The 20,488-nt window shown below is 49.7% G+C and overlaps 1 protein-coding gene across 1 annotated transcript in view; it reads left to right on the forward strand.

Moving 5' to 3' along the window:
- The window catches only part of LOC8025588 (mucin-12), a 40,566-nt gene extending 21,677 nt beyond the window's left edge, over positions 1 to 18,889 (forward strand). Inside the window, exons 5-10 of the mRNA XM_029973007.4 lie at positions 783 to 1,967; positions 9,104 to 9,387; positions 13,494 to 14,340; positions 15,250 to 15,705; positions 17,270 to 17,401; positions 18,494 to 18,889. Coding sequence (XP_029828867.2) covers positions 783 to 1,967; positions 9,104 to 9,387; positions 13,494 to 14,340; positions 15,250 to 15,705; positions 17,270 to 17,401; positions 18,494 to 18,558 — 2,969 coding nt within the window. The 3' untranslated portion in view covers positions 18,559 to 18,889. The remainder of the gene's footprint in view (positions 1 to 782; positions 1,968 to 9,103; positions 9,388 to 13,493; positions 14,341 to 15,249; positions 15,706 to 17,269; positions 17,402 to 18,493) is intronic.
- Positions 18,890 to 20,488: the final 1,599 nt, after the last annotated feature.

Here is a 20,488-nt window from a genome sequence, read left to right on the forward strand (position 1 = left end):
GTGCAAATACGGTATGCTTCAACTCGGTGGTGGAGGAGGATTTTAGTGAACCTGCAGAGATTATGAATGGCTTTCAATTTGCAGCTTTAGGTTTTTGCGTGGGCTTGAATTCGATGATCATCGTGCGGCAACTTTGTTGATTTGCCGCATTTTATGAAGGGTACGGTGCGAGACAGCTCGCAATGTATCGATGCAGTTGCGTAGCTTCAACTGGAGCTTCGTTTTGTAAGCTCTCCTGAAATGAAGCCCACTATGTCTTCTTATATATAAAACAGGGTGTGGCAGCAAGTTGGAGTTTTGAGGCACTTCCCTAACCGTTGTGCAAGTTCTTTTTCTTATTGATTTACTTGCAAGCAAAAAAATTATTTTCTTTAAATGTTTTTCTGAGCATTATCGCTTGTGTTCAATGAGCTTCAGAAAAATTGCTGCGTCGGCTTGCATCAGTCTCGTCATTTGGCATTTTTTATGTTCCCTCATGTTCGATGCTCTCATAACTGTACAGTGTTTTGTCACATGCCAACTTTGTTTCATTTGATGCATTTCACAAATTGCGAGGTAACTGTCAGCCCTTCTACCTTACGACGGACCACAGACGACGCTAGAAGCCATCGAATCCAATCCAATGCTGTGCTTGTGTCGCGTGTCCTTGGCACGCATAGTCGGATGATACGTTCCCATCACTTGGTTGGCTGGTATGGCTTGTAGCAATCACTACTGCCCATCGTAAGTAAGGTGAACCAGAGGATAGAAAGAGCCGTTACGCACAATTGCGCCTCGTGCAGACGGAGGAAGCCCGCCGCAGGAACGGCCCGAACTACCTCACGCCCTCCGGTCGTCGGATGGCTCCGCCTCCTCCTCCTCCTCCGCCCTGCCGCGGTCCGGCAACGGCGCCGCCAACAGTGCCTTGGGCGCCCCCGACGGGCGCACTGCCCCGCACCGGACTGTCCGTGCACAGCCTGTGCTCATGGTCGAAGCCAACGGCACGCTACACTCCTCCGAAGACAACGACGAGCCCGACGATGACGCTCAGAGGCCGTCGCCTGTCAGGCCTCGCTCCTGCCACTCGCCCGCATCCGCTGCCATGACGGCCCTGGCGTCCCGGAACAACAACAGTGCAATAGAAGGGGTCGGCGGCGCTAAGGCAGCGACGACGAACCACGTCGAGTCGACGGACGACGACATGGTGTTGGTGGAGAGCGTGCAGGAGCGCCGGGTGTCCCCCGTGGCACGGATCATCTCGGTGGACCCTGTCGCGGTGAAGAAGGCATGTGCACCGGTGTTCGACGTATCGGAACTAGACGTTCCGGTGGCGCTTGCGGCCGCCAAGCTGGGCGGCCTAGTGGGCGGAAACCACCGGATGCCCACGTTGATCCCGACGGGTGGCGGCGGCACGGCGTTTCACGGAGACGTGGTACTGCGCCGCGAGTACCGCCACCACTGCTCACAGCCCAACTCCGTCCTCAAGCCAGGCATTGTGCGAATGAACCGACTTAGGTTCAACGCAGGCTTCGCGCCTTCGGCTGCCTTGGCGCGCGCCGACACACTGGCGGTCAAGACCAACGGGGTGCTCTCGCCGCCGCCAGGCGAGTGCGACTCGACGATCGACGCAGAGCTTGAGTGCAACGGACCGACGTCGACGACAACGCTGACGGTGCTGTCGCCGCATGGCAGCGCGCTCTCGGCCAGCGGTGCGGTGATTTCGGCAGCGGCGGACGGCGGCGGCTACGTGGAGCTTCCCTCGTCATACTCGTTGGCGAGAGAGGGCGGCATGTTGGCAAACGGCGGCGTGGACTTCTCGGTGGCGAACGGGGATGGCGTGGTAACAACGACGCACCGAGACGGAGACGGCACGTCACCGGACTCAAACTCGGGGCCGCTGCCGAGTGGGATTGGCGACGCCCTCCTGCTCTGTGACGGCGACCGGAGCGGTGACGAGGAGGCAAGCTCGGCGCTGTCTGAAGAGCGAGGTGAGTGCGCGTCTTGTGACTTGTTCCTTCCTTGTGGAGGCATTCTGCATTGCTCTTTCACGCCTTGTCCCCTTGTCTTCCGTTTGTGCCCAACCAAAGTGCTAAGCCACGCTAATTCGAGCCAATACACAAAGCATTCCCTGCGATTTCAGTTCCAAATAAAGGGGGCACACCTGCACAGCTCTGGTCTACGTTAACTACGTAATAAAGTCAGGTTTGGAACTTCCCACAGATGCTGCTTCCTTGTGCAGAACCCCTAAGGGCCTATCATTCGAACCGCCACAGTTATGGAGATTGCTGTTACGGAGAGTTGATTCGAGTGGCGGATACAATAATTCACATGTTTTGATGCACAGCATTTAGGTGGCACTTCAAATGACAGCTCTCAACCTTGAGGGGGAAAGGGGGTTCGCTCCTTCACGGGGGTTCCGCAGCGAAGTTGATCTGGTAATGTTGGCTGAAGCAGACGCTTGCGCGCTTTGTAGACAGAGTGCTTCATAAGGTTTCCTTCGTGCATCTTCCTCTTGGCAGTCATTTTGGAACTTTGTAAGAATGCCAGTATTCATTGTTGGGCGTTAGAATTGCTTCGCGCTCTTGGATCGAGAATTGAATCTCCGTACCATGCCCGCAGGCCATGAATCGGTGGTTTCTGCCTGTGGCCTAAGTTCAGATTTGGCGGTCCAGAACAAGATGTGCCGTCTTTTGGATAGCCAAACAACTAGAGTTTTGATTTGATTTTGTTTTGCAATTTCTTGCAAGCTTGGGAGCTATCGAAAATAAATTTCTGCACGGCGGTGGCATTTACCAAACATGCTGTCCTGCTGACATTGGGGTCTCGGTCAATTTAACTGCTTCGGCTGTTTGTCTTTTTGGCTAATGTCAGCATCGAGGATTGCCTTTTTGGCTGATGTAAGCAGTGAGGATTGTGAATAGTGTCATATCATTTGATCTGAGCTCCAACAGCAAAACAAAGTTTTATCTCCGGGGCCCGGAATAGGCACCACTGCATGCAAAAGCTTCTCCGAATGGCACTGGCACCACAAAAGCTAACTCACCAACGGGCGAAACAGAGACAGTATCAGGTAGAACAGACTAACTTACTGAAGTGACATGGGTGGGTGTGGGGGGGCACACTTTGTATGTTTGTGGGCTTTTAAATTCAGTTTGTTTTGATATAGCCACAGATATTTCAAATACTGTCGCCGTCCGATTTTTCGGACTCTGAGAGGACCCCGAAATTGTCCGAATAATCAAGCGGTCCAAAAACTCGATATCGGCTATAATATTAAATTTTTGCGCATATTCCGTTGCATATTGGCCACTCTCCACTTGCTTGATGTCAATTTTAAGTTCTTGTGCAACTTTGCTTATATTCACTTTTCACTTGTTTGTTGATCTGTTTGATCACGGTGCTGCGCTTTGTTAGTGCCTTTGTTGGCACAAACAGCGAAGTTGAAATTGGCGCCATTTGGCATTATTTGGAGGCAACGCTTAGTCCACCAAGCTCGCTTCAGTGCTCAGCCTATCGGCAAAAAACCTTCGTGCTCAAAGAGCACAAGAACAGCAAACGGCCACTCTTCTCGCGGTCGCATTTGAAAAACGCGCACCACGAGAGGAACTGGAAGAACCATAAGAATGGGCAGACGATGGCCATGTCGGCTATAGCGGAACTGCACAACCCGACTATAGCCTCAACTGAGCTTGTTTATTGCGTAGGACATGGTATTGAGGCTACAGGGCAAAACATAAACAACCAAAATAGCGGTGACAAAGCTCGCAGGGCTATCGCAACGGCTGTTTTCTGGCTGTAAATTGAGGAAATCACGCAAATTATGTCAGAAATATTGAGTAATAAGCTTTGTGGCGTCCGAAATTTCTGTCAATGTTATACATAAACTCTAAGGGTGAGTGGCTGTTCGGCGTGAACGTTAGAATAATGTGACGTGTCCGAAAAATCGGTCGGCGACTGTATGTGTTCTAATTTTTGCATAAATTCCAAGATCAATGAGTAAATTTAGAAAAAGAAAAAACTTTAGGCATTAATGTAGATGTTTTTGATTTTTTAAAGAGCAGCTCATTGGCTATGTTTCGATATATCACGATGATCCACATGCTAAGTACTGTATTTACACGATTGTAAATCGACCTCCCCCCTCATTGCACATCAGCAAAAAAAGAAAAAAAAATTTAGATGCGCATTTTACTGCGAACAAGGGAGAACGGCAAAGTATCTGTTTTGAAAGCCCAGCCTCCAACACGCGATCTATGCCTTCTGGTGTGCTTTGGCTGCGCATGCACGCGCGAAGTGCATGAGATGCCCAGGCGTTATCGAAACTAGGAAGTTCACGCTGGAGGCGGGGCAACTGAAGCTGCTCACTGTTGTTCTTCACTCCGTCCGGGACTAGACTACGACTCTTCCCCACTGGTGATATCAGTCCCGTCGTCATCACTGCTACATTCTCGAAGCACGTGGTCGGTGTCATCCAACGAAATCTCGCACTTTCGCAAGTGACAAAATCAACCGCATCTTCCACACTTGCTTGGCGATCGCGTTGGACGTCACGGGTAGGAATTGATTGCACACTTTTTCGGCGTACGTTGCAAACCTGACTTCCAACTCCGGAACCAGACTTTGGCCCACGGAAGCCTCTTTGTTTGCCGTCACAGTTTTAAGATCCCGCGCCACTGCTGACTCCACTGGAGCATCACCCGCTCCGACGGGTTGAACTTGCGTCCAACAGCGCAGTTGTTGGTCGCTTCCGAGTGAAGAATGGCCATAAACGAGCACCGAAAACCTAAAGTGCCCAGATCACGTGTGTCAAAAAAAAACAAAAAAAAAAAAAAAAAACATAGTTAGTGCTTTAGCATGATCTCGTCACTCGATCAAACGATGTACTATTGTAAATCATGCTAAAAACTGCGAAGAGAAGCCGCGGGGTGAGTGAGCGGTGAGGCTGTTCCAGCGGCTTCCGGTGTGGCTCTTACAAGAAGCGCTGCCCCCTCGCCCCCCCCCCCCCCCCCCCCCCTCCCCCAGGAGTCGGGCACGCCACTGTTCACCGCCCTATATTGGGGTTAATTTGCGAGTCGCTATCAATAATACTCATCTGCGCGAATAAAAAAAAATAATTAATTTGTAAAATGAGCACACAGAATAGTGCAATGCTAGAGGTACAGCCGGTTGAACTCGTAACAAGCCGAGCTGCTCATATCGCAATTGTTTAGTTTTTGCCGGCGGTGGAATGCTTCGGTTGGATTATAGTCGACCCCCCTCCCCTTCAGATTTTCAAAAATTGAAAAAAGGGTCAACCTACATTCATTTACATTCGGTGGTAGTTTCTGAAATATTTTTTTTGTCCATCCTTTAGAAATTACTACTTTTCTTCCCTGTGGTAGGGAAAGAGTTAGCTGTTTGTAGGATGGGCAGTCATTCTGCGAATGATGAAAATTGCAGCAAACAATGACAGATGTGCACTACCATGAAGTCCAAAACAAATGCTCTCTCGAAAAGCCCACTCTATGACAGTGACGACGTGATGAAAGGCTAACCACCCCCCGGTAATATGACATCGGTCATTTCGTTGTGTAAAACGAAGACGTCAACAGAAGCATCACCTTCACACACAAGAGGGCCTTCACTTCGTCTTCTGCAGTTTATGAATTCAAGGTGATATTGTGAAGCCCATACCTGCATTTAGACAGTTTTGGTGCTTGAATTTCTATTGGATAGGTCGGCTGAAAGCTTGCTTACATCAGTAGGTTGTCAAACACTAAAGAAAAATATTCACAACCCTCTTTTGGAGGAGGGAATGCTTGTGCTGCTCTACACCTAAAAAATCCCCCAAAAAATGTATAATCACTAGCTCTAAAAAAAGTTAAAAAAAAAAAGATTTGAAAAAAATTGTGTGTTTTGCAAGCAGGGGTTTAAGTTACCTGAAAATTTGATGACTCCGATTAGAGAACCCCTGTTCTAGCTAATGTGGCCAAGCAGTTCTTTGAGTAGCGAAATAACTAAAAGCCATAAATAGTGAAACAATCAAAGCTTCTATCTAGCTTTGACTTTTAACCGCCGCACAGTTTTTAAATGTACCAAAAAAAAAAAAAGTTTTTTTTTTTTTTGGTGAAGAAGGGAGAGCAGCGGAGCTGTACTTTATGCCGCCATCACTCATAGATGGCGGTAGCTGTCCAGAGGGTTGTGTTGAGATTTATTTGTCCACGGACACGAAACTGGGGAACTAGCCCTTGACAGCTCCGCTGTAAAAAGAGCTGTTGCTGAGTAAACACTCAAATGAAAAACTCCGTGTCCATATGCACAGACAGATAGGCAGGCGGAAGGTTTATCTGGCTCGATAGTGGTTTCACCACCTCTTGATGGCTCCTCCTAATTCTAAGGGCATACGAAGCACATTCTTGGCTTATTTCTAGACATGTTACGACTGCTAAAACCAATATTGCAGTATGCGAGGTCCTAAGGGAGGTACAAAATGTATGCCGAAACCTAGTAAATTGCCAGGCAATTGTGTTGCACGTGAGACATGTGGTATCTATGTGCACGGTGCTCTTTGTCCGTTAGTCTAGCGACTGGCTTAACGCGTGGCACATACGCTCTATAGCAATTCCTGGAATGAGACGCCGGCGCTAACCCCTGTTTTAAAACAATGCGATGGGATGTCAAGTTGCTATTCGCCGGACGCAGAGCGGATGCCCCGCAGGGCTTCCTCGCCAGACGGCACCTAAACTTGCGGCGACGTGTCGCGACATGGCGGGAAGACACTTGCTCGAACGGTCTGAGTTCAACGGATGCAAACGTTTTTTGACTGCGATGGCTTCTTCTCCCCCCTGCCTCTTAAAACCAATCAGCGTCGAGCCTCGCGGCCACGTTTTTTATCCCGGCTTCACTTTTGGGTTTTGCGAAAAGTTCCCACCTCACGACCGCTTTTCCCGCCGTATAGTTGCCGACCGAAGGAGAAAGGCAGGGAGCGTCCTTCGAACGCCAGGACTCCGCCACGCGCTTCACGCCTCCCGCCGTGCTTTGGCTTTAGAGATGAATGCGGTGGTCTTGAGCGTCAAGAGCAGTGAATGCGTTGCTCTGGCAAGGATTCGAGATGCGTCGGGGGGGGTGCCGGCGGTTGAGCGGGTCAGTGCATCGTAGCTCGGAGCACATGGAGCGAAAGCTTGCACTGCGGTACCCGGGGATTTGGGATTCGATCCCCACCCCCTGCCCGTTTCTCTGCAGGTCACTCTCCATTGTGGTGGTCCACATTAGCTTCGGCGGCCAAGAGTCGAGGCCCTGCAACGACGGCGGTGCTCGTGTTTGTTTGCGCTCTTCGCCAACATTTTTTGGCCGTTTGATGGCATGACACTCCTGCTTCTGCGACTTCATTTGTCGCTTGTTTGGGACCACTTTGGATGTATGAGCGGGATGGGACGCGAAAGACGCTGGTCGGAGACATGCTCCAGTCACTATAGCACCGGCATGCGGTCATGCATAGTTACTGCGTGATGCACATTGAAGACCCTTGAGTCTAGCAATCGTACTGCACTGGCTGAATTTCTCATCCACGATGTATATCAGTGCTGTTGCATCTCAAAGGCAGTCTGACCTTATGCTGTATAAACACAAATGCCAATTTATTTGAGTATTTTTTTTTTGCAACAATTTGTATTTTTAATTTGTTTGTTTTTTTCTCTCTAAAACTTGAGTTAAAAACATGCTAACAATATTTATTTGATATTTATTTAACTATTTAATTTGGTGATAAATGTCTCACTAACGACTCGATCCGCCACATCCGACCATATTAGTTGCATCATTTTCACTATCGGTAGACTATGCTGTCACTGCTCAGAGTAGAATCGAAATATGCTGTAACTCGTTTCAGCTTAATTTGGCAATGGGCGAAAGCAACAGATCCAGTGAGCCGATCGAAGTGTTGAATCGAGGGACGCGACATTGCATCGTCGGAGTTCACTCCTGTCGCGAGGGCCGTCACATGCCTCGTTACGTCGCTCCGAAATGATTCTCATGGGGGCTGTAGGATTCGCCGTTTACCACATTACGCCGATATGAATTATAAGGTAACGGTGGGTTATCATATTTGCCTGATTCTAGCGCGACTGGGTTTATAACACGAGGAGCAGCTCTACGTATTGCCCCGTGGGAAAGAAAATCGAACCACGAATGAAGCACGAGGCTAACTGGGGAATAGTAAGGTATCGTTACGGTACTTTATTTGGTTCGGCCAGAATGCTTGACAGCAACGAAAGCCGCAAAAGCTCCAAGACATAACCACACGCTAGAAGCCAGAGTGTTAAGTGTTAAAACTTGGAAACTGTTATGCCAGTTAAGTCACCCTCGAGTTAGCTGGGGAGGTTAGCACCGAGAGAAATGCACAAACTGACAGTTTCGATAGATTTGGATCTGGATTCAAGGTTGTCATCTTATACATCGGGAGGTAAACGTCGCCTGCTGCCAACGTATGATTGAAAAGCTACAGAAACCCAGAAGGCCGCATTGGCATTGACGAGGTAAATTTCGCGGCCGTTCAAGGGTCACCTTTATAACCATAAAATTTTCAGAAAAAACTCGCATTACATTTAAGTAAAAACAGCATGTTTTTGCAACCAAAAAAAAGGGGGGGGGGGGGGGGGGGGGCGTGGAGGACGCATTTGGGATTCCAAATTTTTCTGAAAAAATGCAGGTTAAGGCATTAGTGGGGGTGTCTGATCTACCAGCCTGTGCTTAGTTTTAGCTTTGGTGGGCTACTAAATGGAAAATAGGCTTACTTGACTTCTCGCACGAGTAACTGTTCCAAAGCCTAAACCTTGTTTGTTTTGCTACAGTCAGTGATAGGCTAAGAATTCTGCAGTAGCTTTGCCCCCAGCATGAGCTCGTTGTCTTCTGCCAGGCTTTTGGCTGCGGGTGCCACAAGGTGTTATCAAAGACGGAAAGATTATGCTGAATGGCATCCACTAAATTCGTGACCTGTCACCGACTAGAGATCACAACAGTCGCTCGAAGTGTCTGAAAAAGGCAGTAAAAAAAGTAAGCTAAATGGTGGAGGCCATAGACAAGTGAGCCAAGCAACGAAGTTGCACACAGAAATTTTGAACCTTGGTCTGTTTGTTCTGCCATCCAGGGAGTTCTAGTTCTTCTCCGAGCAAGAGCCCGAGCAGGCACATTCCTCTGGCAACTGTGCTGTCACCTGGTCGGTGCCAGTCGCCGCCGGGTGGCACTTCGAGTCCGGCCACCATCACCACCACCACCGCCGCCGCCGCCTCTAGTCAGTGCGTGGCACCCGAGAGCGGTCTCTCCCCGTCGACGAGAGACACTGTCATGCCCGCTTCCGCCGCCGCCTCGTGGAACTGCACCAAGGCGCAGTCCCTGTTGCCGCAGGACGGCGGTTTCTCCAACGCCATGCAGGTGGGTGCAGTTTCGCCAGCCGTGCTCTCCTCTTGAACGCGTCGGCATTCATCGCCCCAGTACATGCAGCTGCCTTTCGCACGGACGACCGTGGTCCGGACCGGACTGGTTTCGCGAGGCCGATGTGCAGTTCCCCCGCGCTCTTTCACTCGTTTGTTCGCTCATTACGTCCACTTTCCCTCTTAAAAGAGGGAAAGCATCTTCTGGCACACTTCCAATGACGTGCTGCGATGGCGGGAGAGGAGGGGATCGAGTGGCCGTGGCAGTGGCAAAACGTTTGCGACAGCATGAAACCGAGATGCGGCGACGACGACGACATTCGCGCGAAACCGCCGACATCCGAGAGTAAAGATTGGCCCCTCAACGACAAAAGTGTGTGGATTGTAGGCAGGGATCGGGGGAAGCTGTGGTGGCTGCATCCGAAACCGCTGACGCCCGGGAGAACGGACTTGCCCTCCGAACACAGCAGTGTGCGAACCGTTGCGGGGGTGGAATGCCCGTCTTTTGCAGAGTCGGAACCCCCGCGCTAAATGCTGACGCATTTCGTTGAGAATTAGCTTAACGATGGCAGAAATTTCGGCATCGTTTTTGTATCGCTGCAGGGCGCTCGAGCACTAGTGATGGGCCGAACTTCTGCCGAATCGAAAGTTCGGCGCCGAATCTTGGGATTCGGCAAAGCCAAACTTTTGCCGAACTTTTCTAAAGATTTGGCAAAACTACATTGTTACCAGACTTGCGTTGATATTTTGTTTTTTCTGGCGAAAAAAAGGTTTTATGTTGTATTTTTCTTAACTTAAATGCAACATGTAATGCATATTGGCAGAGTTTTTACTAAATAAGGTGATATTCTTCAAGATAATTGTATCGGTGTTGTTTTTATGTTTCCTAGCAATTTTAGTGACTTCTTGCAGAGGTGGCGTGACAATGAGGTTGGGTAATAGCAACTTTGGGTAGCACCGAGCGCAGTCACCGCAGTCACGAACCACGCTATGAGAGTTCCGGTTTGGAGACCTCGTCAGCGCAAGCCTGCAAGTGTGTGTGGTGTAAATACAAAGGCAGTAGCGCTGTGTTTTTATTTTCTTTGGGAATCATTGCTTCGTGCACGAAAATGAATGCAACGGCTACTGAGCCTTCACCAGAAAAGATAACAAATTATTGTCATTATGCATGTTTTTTTATTTGAGTCACTCGACGTCAACTTTGCATGAAAGTGTGCGTCCCATATTCGCAACGTCTCGTTTTTAACCTTTAAAATGCCGGTTTCTAATCTTAGGACTCACACGGACGTTTAGGAAGATGGGAAGAGTTAGGAATGTCGGATGTGCAACGTAAAGCATGATTGTTTTGTGTTTCGTTTTATGCGGAAAGATGAAAACCGCGAAATAACACTAATTTAAAAAGCAATATTATTTTGTTTTGGCACAAACTTCTTGTGAGCCGAAAACAGGATTGTTATAATTGCAAGGAGTGTGTTAAAGTAATTGTGAGTCAATGCTTTAGCTACCTCGTTGCATCACTAAAAAGGTCAAATAAAAATTTCGTCATCCAGAAAGTACCGCAATATCTGTCACTTGCGCAGTGGACTGCGTAAATTACTGGTCGATCTTCTGTTCTTGAGGCAGAAAATATTGAAGAGAACCACACTCGCAAAGGCTCTCAAACGTAGTTACCGCGTTGCCTACTCCTGCACCTCGCTGTAACCGCTGGTTGTTCTACACTGTTCGATGGTAATCGCACGGCGTCCATTTGCAATCCATGGCCCCGTCGCGTTCTCGCGCGTGCGCAGACATTTGCCGAATCTTTGCCGAACTTTCCTTCAAACGTTTGGTGTATGCCGAACTTTGCCGAATCTGAAGTTCGACAGTTTTGGTCCATCACTAGCGGGCACCCAAAATAAAGAAAGTACAGCGATGCTCCACTTCCCTGCAACACCAGCATGGCTCCGAGCCGTCTGCTGTCAATTTTCTTTCGTGCAAGGCCAGTCTACTTTGCTCCACCTAGTCTACATGTGCATGATCAAGGGCCCCTACACTCTTGCATAGGGGCCCTTGCCTTTTTGTCTAGCCTTGTGAGCCACCCAGTGCACCTTGCTTTGCAAGTTAAGATTATGATTATTATTAGTAGTATTAGTATTGTTATTAGAACACTAAAACGATCTATCGTATAGCTCTGGAAGGCTTCTGACCTTCATATTATTAGTTTTTTAGGTTTATAGCTGGGCTCGTTTTCTCGAACGCGAACCGTGGGTTAAAGTTAACTATTGTCCCTAGAAGGGGGAATTCTAGGTCACGTGACTGGGAGAGCAGGGGCGCCGAGGGAGGAGCAGTACCTACAAGCAAAATGGCCGCGGCATTGCTTAATGAGGGCTAATAGTTCTGCTTGGTTCTGCTGAACATTCATTTCGATCCGGCTGTTATATTAATGATGCTCCATCAACCTATTAGCACGTCAAGCAAAGCGGTAGTTCAGAGGGACTACTAAACTAACCAACGGCAGCATTCCGCGAACGCATCACTCTTCAGCAGTCCGGGATCCAAGACATAAGTCTTCGTTCCGGGTGAACAGCTGAGACATTGTGCTGTTTTTTTGTTTGTAGTGCGCCGACATTATGCCGACAGCATAGAGGTTTCTACATATCCCCGGTGGCCAGCAATTCAACGGTGACGAGAAGCTTAGCTTCTCGTCACCGGTGGATCGGTTGGGCAAACGGAAGAGAGGGCAAACAGTTGAGATTAGCAGGAATCGCAGAAACGTGCGTTGCAAGGAACAAAAACGAGACTACAGCACCGGCGTTGCCAGACTGGAAGGAACACGGGAAAGTTATGCGTTGTGTATGGCGAAACATATTGAAGGAAATGTTTCTTACATTTTCGAATATTCGTCGTCAAACTCTAGCGTAGTAGCTAAAATTTCTTCGTACCATCGGAAGCAAATAAATTGATCTTCAAGTACAACATTACTATATTTTGACTTAAAATAACAATACTAGATCGATAACAACCAGCAGAAAAAGAGGGTAAATAAAATGACTGACTTGTTTTACCGATAAATGGCGCATCTTATTGCCCAATCACAAATAATTATTGTTGTTCTATATCCAGCCGTTTATTACAGTACCTAGGTACTTTTTCCTTCCTAGGCACCGTGGTTTACCAAAATGGGTTTACCATCGCTTCGAGAAAACCGGCCCAGGTCCGTGTTCAACGTTTGGCAGGTGCGACAAACAGATTATCCGTCACCAAGAGAATAGTTTTCGCATTTGTTTCATTGAGGGGTGGTAGCCGTCCTGTCAAGGGGAAAAGAAAAAAAAAAATTGCGTTGAGGGGGTAAAGGATTGCCAGCCTCACAATGCAACTTTATCAGAAACCAGCGAAACAAACTCTAGTTCTACAGTTCACGAATTTGAAGCATTTTTTTCCAAGCGCTTGGCACTCGAGGGGACTACAAAAAATGGGACTGTGTTTCAGTGGCGTGTCGCCGCAGACAGCGTCGAAGTGCGATATTGTTGCCCCCGTCCTCTATGAAGGCTACATTTCGCCGATTAAATGGCGATGAACCCTACGGAGGGTAACTGAGTACTGCCTTCCATCAGCTTCTTGTTTCTTGTCCCGACCTTTCGTCGCACAGTATGAGCCCGTCTCGCTTCTCTTTCCCTAGCTCCACAGTGCTCCTTGTCTCCGACGTCTCTCTAACACGTCGATTGCTATTGTACTCTGCACTTCGTCGCTTCTGTTCAGCTCGTGCTCCCATGTGGAAGAGCTGGGATCCAATTCTTTAGTCCAGTTTTTTGTTCTACTGTTTGCCACTTTCGTTTGGCCATCTCATCTTTGGTCTGCTCCATTGCGAAAACTGCGTCACACTTACAGAGTGCCCCGTTCAACGACCCGCACGTCCGTTTGATGTGGTGAGGAGGACGGGTGGCCAAATAGTTTCACGTCATGGAAGAGAATTTACCTGGAGGATGGAGGGGGAACAGATTTTGAGTTGGGGAATAATAAAAGGAATGAAAAATAAAGGGGTGGGGTGGAGGGGGGAGATGGTAGAAATGCTATTGCATTAAAACTGTTTTGCAGCCTCCTCAGTTTTGTCGTCGCACCATTCCCCAGGTTCCGAGCGGCCGCCTGATCTCCTCATCCCAGTGGGGATCGTCGTCCCCCTCGGCCGACTCCTCCCAGCAGCGGCTGACCCTCATCATCAAGAGCGCCCTGGCCGGAGCGGGTGGGAGCCCCGGCACTGACACCTGCCAGCAGTCCCTCCTGAGCAGCCCCTCCTCGCTTGCGGCCGCCGCCAAGATGCACCCGCTCAAGCTGCTCTCTCTACCCCTGGGGTCCCCTAGCCCCACCGTTAAGTCGGAACTCGTCGCTCCGACAAGCAGCACGCCGTCGTCGCCCGTCCTCGTCGTGTCGACCGTGTCTCCTGTCTCGACGGCTTCTTCCTTCGTCGTCGCAACATCTGTCACCAGCACCGGTATCTCAACGTCGTCGTCGTCTGCTCCGACGCACGTAAAGACGGACAACGAACCAGATTCACTCGTCGCGCGAGAAGAGCCGGCTGACGACGCGTCATCAGTGCCGGATACGATCGAAGCAAGCGAGTGCGTCCCAGAGGTCGTGGAAGGCAACCACTGGCACGACGAGGATGTGACGCGGGTGGAACGATTGGAACACCCGGCGGTGTTACTGGCGAACCACACGGGGGTGCAGTCTCCCCTGCTGGAGGCGCCGGACTCTTTCTCGGCCATGCTGGCGACGACGGAGAACCCAGGCATGGTGGACGAGGACGACCTCGCGGCGAGGCTGCGCGGCCTGGACAACCACCAAGGGGGCTCGGACGAGGACGAGCTGACGCACGAGGACGACATCGGGATGATGCTGGAGGCGTCGCTCGAGAAGGACGGGCTCGGCGAGGAGGGAGAGGAAAGGCCCCGGAACCAGCGAAGACGTGCCGGAAGAGGTCAGTCGAAAAATCTTTTTTTTTGTTGTTGTTGCCGCGGGGCTCCTCTGTCGGCTTTCAGAGCTCGGGTGCAGGTCCTTCTCGTGAAACCTTTAAAGATTAGACTTGCACTCTCGTTTTCGTAAATCCATCAATTCGTAAGGTAATGCGATTGTGATAGTCTTGTTAGCGATTCTTAAAAGTCATCTACAAAAGTCGTGTACCCTGGGATTTGAGCTGGTTGTGAAAGGCTTCCTGCACGTACGAGAGACTTGCATACGAGGTGCGATCAAAACGTTCTGAAACTAGTTTCGTAGCGTGAAAGGAGAGGGCGGCACAGTGGTGCGTGTGCAGCTGCCATAGGCAGGAACCTACCTACGTCGTTGCACTGAGGGGTGTCGTTTTGCAAATGTTCGGAGGTGCGCTGTACAGCTTTTTGTCGCCCCGTGTGCAAGCCCGTCGGCGATTTCAGCGTGGTCTGCAAAGTTCGGCAAAGAGCAAGCGAACGTCAAATTCGGAGTCAAACTTTGAATCTAGACAGAGACCTTCGAAACAATACGGCACGCTTTTGACGAAGATGCGGCGATTTAGCCCGCCGCAACTTCTTCCCCTTTCCTCCATCGAAGCTCAGGCCGAAGGGTCGCAGTCTCGAATTCGTGGGTGCGATCCAGCGCAACATGCCAAAGGTGCTCGACACGCTTCAAAAAGGGAGGACTTTCAAGGAGCTCCTCCGAAGTGGCAGAAGCACTGGGAGCACTGTATCACTGCACGAGGGGATTATTTTGAGAGGGGAAGTAAGATAAGTACCACGTTGTACATGGGACCCTGAGCTTTTTTATTGCACGTCGTACTCGAGTGTGTCGCTCGTCTGCGAGGGTGCACAAGCTTCCCGCAAGACAGTTGCTGACGGCATCCGCCCGTCCCTCGCAGCGTCACCGACGCCGCCCACAACGCAACAGGCCGCAGCCTCCTCCGCCCCGTCGGCCCCGTCGGACCACTCGAGCGAGGAGGAAATGTCGCTGAGCGAGCTGGCGCACAAGTCGCGGACGCGCGCCCCCTCCACGGGCGCCGGCCGGCCGCCCCTGCGGCCCCACCACCACCCTCCTCCTCCCGGGGGCAAGGAGAACGAGAGGGAGGAGGCACTGCCCCCTCCCCCGGCGCCCCGCAGGGAAGAGGGGACGGGGGGCCGGCCCAGGAGGCTGGCAGCCGAGCCCAAGGGGGGCCGGAAACTGCCCCAGCAGGGGGTGACGGTGGGGGCTGGCGGCGGCGTCCAACAGCAGCAGCAGCCGCAGCAGCAGGTGTCCACGGCCAACTCCCTGCTGCCATCCGTTACGGAAGAGGCACTCCGAAGGGCCACCGAGAGGTCGAGGAGATCCCCCGCCGCCAGTGAGTGGGCTCGCACCTTGCCCTTCCGTCTCTGTCCCCAGAGAGCAAACATTTCCCTTTAGGGAAAAAGCAATCCCTAGATAAGGCAAGTTTTTTTTTGTTTTTTTTTCGCAGTGGGAAACGTTTCCCTGTATCAGCGGTGATGAGTTTTCCTACATCGGGTTTTCAGTCTGGAGAAACTCGACTGTTTTAAACGGCAGCCGAGGAACCCCTACCGGCTTCGTCGTTGACGCAACGAAATGAAGCCTACAGATGTTGTGAACCATAGTGTGCATATTGGGGGGTGTTTGACTTGCGGATATGCAGCAATAGACCCAGATCGGCTAAGCTGTTCTTGAAAACTACTTTACCTGGGGGTAAGTGGTGCCACTAAATGAGCTACGCTTCAGAGTAACGACACTTGGCCATTTTGTGGCTTAATATCATGGTTGCCAGTTATCTTACGCTTTATCTGAAATCACGGAAAACGCTTTTCCGTCCTCCACAAATGTTTAAACAGTCCGTGATAGAGCAAAGCAATACTGCATCAGCTTCCTAACACGAATCTAATGCTGAGGAAGTCACACTTTTGAGTCATGATGATCGGCAGTTGCGACTGCTCTGCTCAAGCACCGAAATGGCGGCGCCCAAGTTAATGTCGGGGACCAGAGTGCCGATACTCTTAAGTGCTGCTCATTTAGTGGCTCAAGGGGCAAGGATGGTTAAAAAAAATTGAAAAACTCACGTAACTCCTAGTCAAGTCGCTGGGTTCCTCAGAAGCTTCCTTAGGTACCCTCGTGCATTCCCAAAGCTCCCAAGCTCTCACCCTTCTCCTCCCCCCTAACTAAAATGTTTTTACAGTCTAACCTTTATTTTAGGAGGTCTGAGCCTCCCACTGATGCGTAACTATAAGCCAAATGCTCCTTGATATGCGCGTTATTGTTTACAAGGTCTGTAGCCTTCTGCATCACTCTACCGCATAAATGACGAGACGGTCTTGGCTATCGATGAAAGAAGCCATGCCCTAGATCAGGGCTCTCCAAACTTTTTGGCTAAGGAGCCAGATCAGGGATCTGTTGCTGCCTCCTGGGCCGCAAAATAATTAGACTAAATAAGTGAGAAAAACCTAAATACATGATCCTAGATATAAATACAAAACTAAAAGTTGAAGTAAATATTAGGGAAAAAAAGAATTAAGCTGAATCAAAGCATAGGCCTATATACTTTATTTTTAAAATCTGTATTTAGCTAATTATAACATTACACAATAATTCGGACCCAGGAAACTCGCCAGACATTAGACCAAAGCACATACAAACTTTGGCGTGTTTGTGCAGGGCAGAAGGCTAAATAAAACTAATGCTGACAATAGGTATTAAGAAAAAAAAGAAAAAGGAAAGGGATCGAATTTGGGGGGGTTAGACCTGTATTCGGAGTCGACCTATATGCCGACATATACAGTAAGTGAGTGGAAGAGAGATGGGCTTCAGAGTGGGACCATTCGAAGTCGCGCATGGGCAGCGATTGGGGGGTGTACCAGGAGGTGCGAAGTAACACGTTCGATTCTGCTCTCTGTGTGTGACAGCGCGCGACCACCGATCTCCGCCTCGGGTGACGAACCAACGGGCTTACCGGCGGGACCAGGAGTCCTCTGGAAGGGACGACGACACGGTGGTCGCCATCAAGAGGAAAACACGGGCGTCGGGACCCAGTACAGGTGGGTGGTGGCCCCCGGTCCTTCTTTATTTCCGGCACAGACCCGCATTTTGACACGTCTCGGGAAGAGATCTCATTGTTTAAGGGGGAGCGGGAGTTATGGGGCATCCAATGACATCCAGGTGCTTCACAAGTTTGGCTTCAGCCGTTTTAAAGCGTGGAACGCTCCTTAGTTTGTCCTTCCGTCTGTTCACCCGTTTCCCCGCAAAATTTAACGGGGAAATCTATGTCGCGTGACCTAACGCCAACATAGATTTTATTGATAAATGTATAACTTCTTCACTTCTGGAACGACTATTTAATGTTCTCTAAACAAATTGAAACGATTGCTCCTTAACTCTTTCCTAATAACCACGGGAAAACTAGCAGTTTTCAAGGGATCCGTGCAAACACTTTTATTTTCCTGACTGATTTGTGTATGGGACGATATGACACAACAAAATGTGTCCAGTTGTTCCTCCAAAAGAAACAGGGGTTGGTATAGTGTTGGCAAAAAATTTTAAAAGATTAATTTCTTGAAAGTACAATGTACCTGCAGAATGCATAAAAAAGCTGAAACTTTTACAGCTGTCAAATCAAATTAAACGACAAAAGAAAAATTCGGAATCTACAAAATGTGCTCCTCACTCACGGCCATTACTTCTGAAAGTTGGTGTGCGCTAACTGACGTTGACCATTTTTGGTTCATCGCAGAGTTAACCTCCGTAACGAGTGCTTTTCAACGAAGGAATGCTTCTATTGGTGAAACACAGAAACGCAGCGCTGGAAAAAACATTGGGCGCAAGGCAGGCTCAATCTTTGCCCTGCGCTTCATCGGGAAAGATGGAGTAAAGAATCCAGTGTATGTGCCTCGAGTTGGTAAACAACAGAACCGTGGAGAAAGCAGGCTGGACGTAGCGCTCCCCATAGTTCAACATCCTCGTCAATAGCGCAAGGTCATCGGTTTGCCTGTAGCTCCGAGTCAGCTTTGTGGGCGTATGTGTGAATGGGCCTACAGAGGCTAAAAAAAAGTGTCGTCTTGCATCGGCGTTTTCGTTTCTGGCCGCTACCTTTCCTCACCCGCCGTGTTCGCACCTTCTGTCTGCCCCCACAGACTCCCAGCAGGAGGCGGCTGCCCCGAACAAGCGGCGACGCTACTCCAAGGACAGCCATAGGTAGCAACCACTCACGGGGCCTTAGGAAGGGAACCAAGAAGAGATATCCCGCATATTTTCTGAAGAGAGCGCCTATCTCCCCTTCCCCCGTTGCCCCCTGGCATACCCTCCCTCCCTCACCCGTTGTGCCCTCTCCCCCTCCCCGCGCCGCAATCGCACCCCGACGGCGGCGCAACTTGCGTTCCGGGCCACTCCCCTCCATCATGGTGCTGCCGTTGCCAACACAAGCTTGGGAAGGAGAGATCGGACTGAGAAAGAGAGAGGCTACGAGGCCGGTCGAGATGCAATGCTTTTCTCGTTTTTCTTTTTTTCTTAACATGTATTTTTTTTTATTTCCCTCCCCCTCCTTTATGTTTTCACGACCCCCTCCCCCACGTTAATTTCACCGGGAGGAAGAGCTATAGATTTGCAAGAGTGGGGCTGATAGGGGGAGGAGGGCTGTATACATAGTGATGTATCTGTGTACAGGATAAAAAGAGAAAGTGTCTGTCGCTCTCTTTTTATTTTTTTTTTTTTTGTTGCGCCGTTTATTTGCATTGTAAATAGTTCATATCGCCATGCCACACACGCTGTACAGAGAAAGCTCATATCTCCTCTCCTCTCCTTTTCTTCATCATCCTCCACCATGTTGGGGCACACCACGTGCGTGCTGCATTTTTTTTTTGTCTGTTTTTGACGGCAATGTTTTTTTCCTTCTCAATTTCTTTCCTTTCGTGTTTGTTCTGGGTTTCTTGTGTTTGCAACGAGAAGAAAGAAACGAAAGCAGATCTTGTTCGTTTCGTGTTTGGTTGTCATTCGTCTATCTCAAACTTTTTTTTTGCTTTGCGTCGGCTTCCGGATTGCGCCGTGGACTAACCGATTGGGGGGGGGGGGGGGGCGCGTTGCAAACGGTTGCAGTGAGCAAAGTTCTCTCCCATGTCAGTCTGTTGTGTGCCGCGTAGCGGAAGGGCGAGAGCTTTTCATGCCAAAGGTGTATGTATGTGTTAAAGGAAAGAAAAGGAATCTATTGTATAATTTGTTCTTCCCTTTTTTTTTTCTTACAAGTGGTTGTTTAGTGAGAGATGTTTGTCGGCCGGGTTTGGGTCGTTTGTGTCTTCTTCTTGTTCCTTCGGCATTTGTCCTCCGTTGGTCGTTTTAGCGTTGTTCCCGAAATCGCATCGGATTCCCCTCATTACCCGATTTCGTTTTGGTGTCTTGTTGCCCCCAGCTTAAATTAAGAGCGGAATGGACTTTGCAGCGATGTGGGAACAAAGTGCAGGGCGTTTGCAATTGCCTCTCTTATAACCACTTATGCAGAAGAACGAGGGAAGAAAAAAAACTGCAGAGTTAATTGCGAAAGAAAGAGTACCACACTCGAGACACCACCTTGTCTGGCCTTAAGGGAAAAAAAAACAAAAAACTACGACACACTACCACTAAACAGCAACAAAGGAAACGTCTTCATCTTTCCCTACCGTTCCCCATCTTTCGAGCGTTGCTTTCGTCTCCCCTTCCCTAGCCTGTCCCCTTTCCGTGCCGCGCACGCCGCCATCCTGTAAATAGTTGTTGGGCAGCGGGCAGGCGTTTTCCCCGCGCTTCTCGCCGAGAAGAGGCCACGTGTACAATGAAATGCAACTTGAAAGAGCCTTATTAAAAAAAGAAAAACGCGGAAACCATTTTATTGCTGCCGCCGCCGACGCTTTCTTGCGGACGCGAGCCTGTAGATACTATCGTTCTTGCGAGTGCAGAAGGCATTGTAGCATTGTTTTAGGCTTTTACGTTAGTTCCTTTGTCCCACCTCCTCTCTCCTTTCCCAAAGTCGGCTGTCGTTTGAAAGATTTCCATACGCTCCGAACCCGCTTTTTGTGTTGCCTGTAAAGTATGTTGCGTCTTTTTCGCGGAGGAAGCAAAGGCGCCGCAGCCGCGACGCACATTCCAACGTCGAGCGGGCGTCT

The sequence above is a fragment of the Ixodes scapularis genome, unplaced genomic scaffold (genome assembly GCF_016920785.2).
Source record: "Ixodes scapularis isolate PalLabHiFi unplaced genomic scaffold, ASM1692078v2 PGA_scaffold8__174_contigs__length_109621045, whole genome shotgun sequence".
In the NCBI taxonomy this organism is placed as follows: Eukaryota; Metazoa; Arthropoda; class Arachnida; order Ixodida; family Ixodidae; genus Ixodes; species Ixodes scapularis.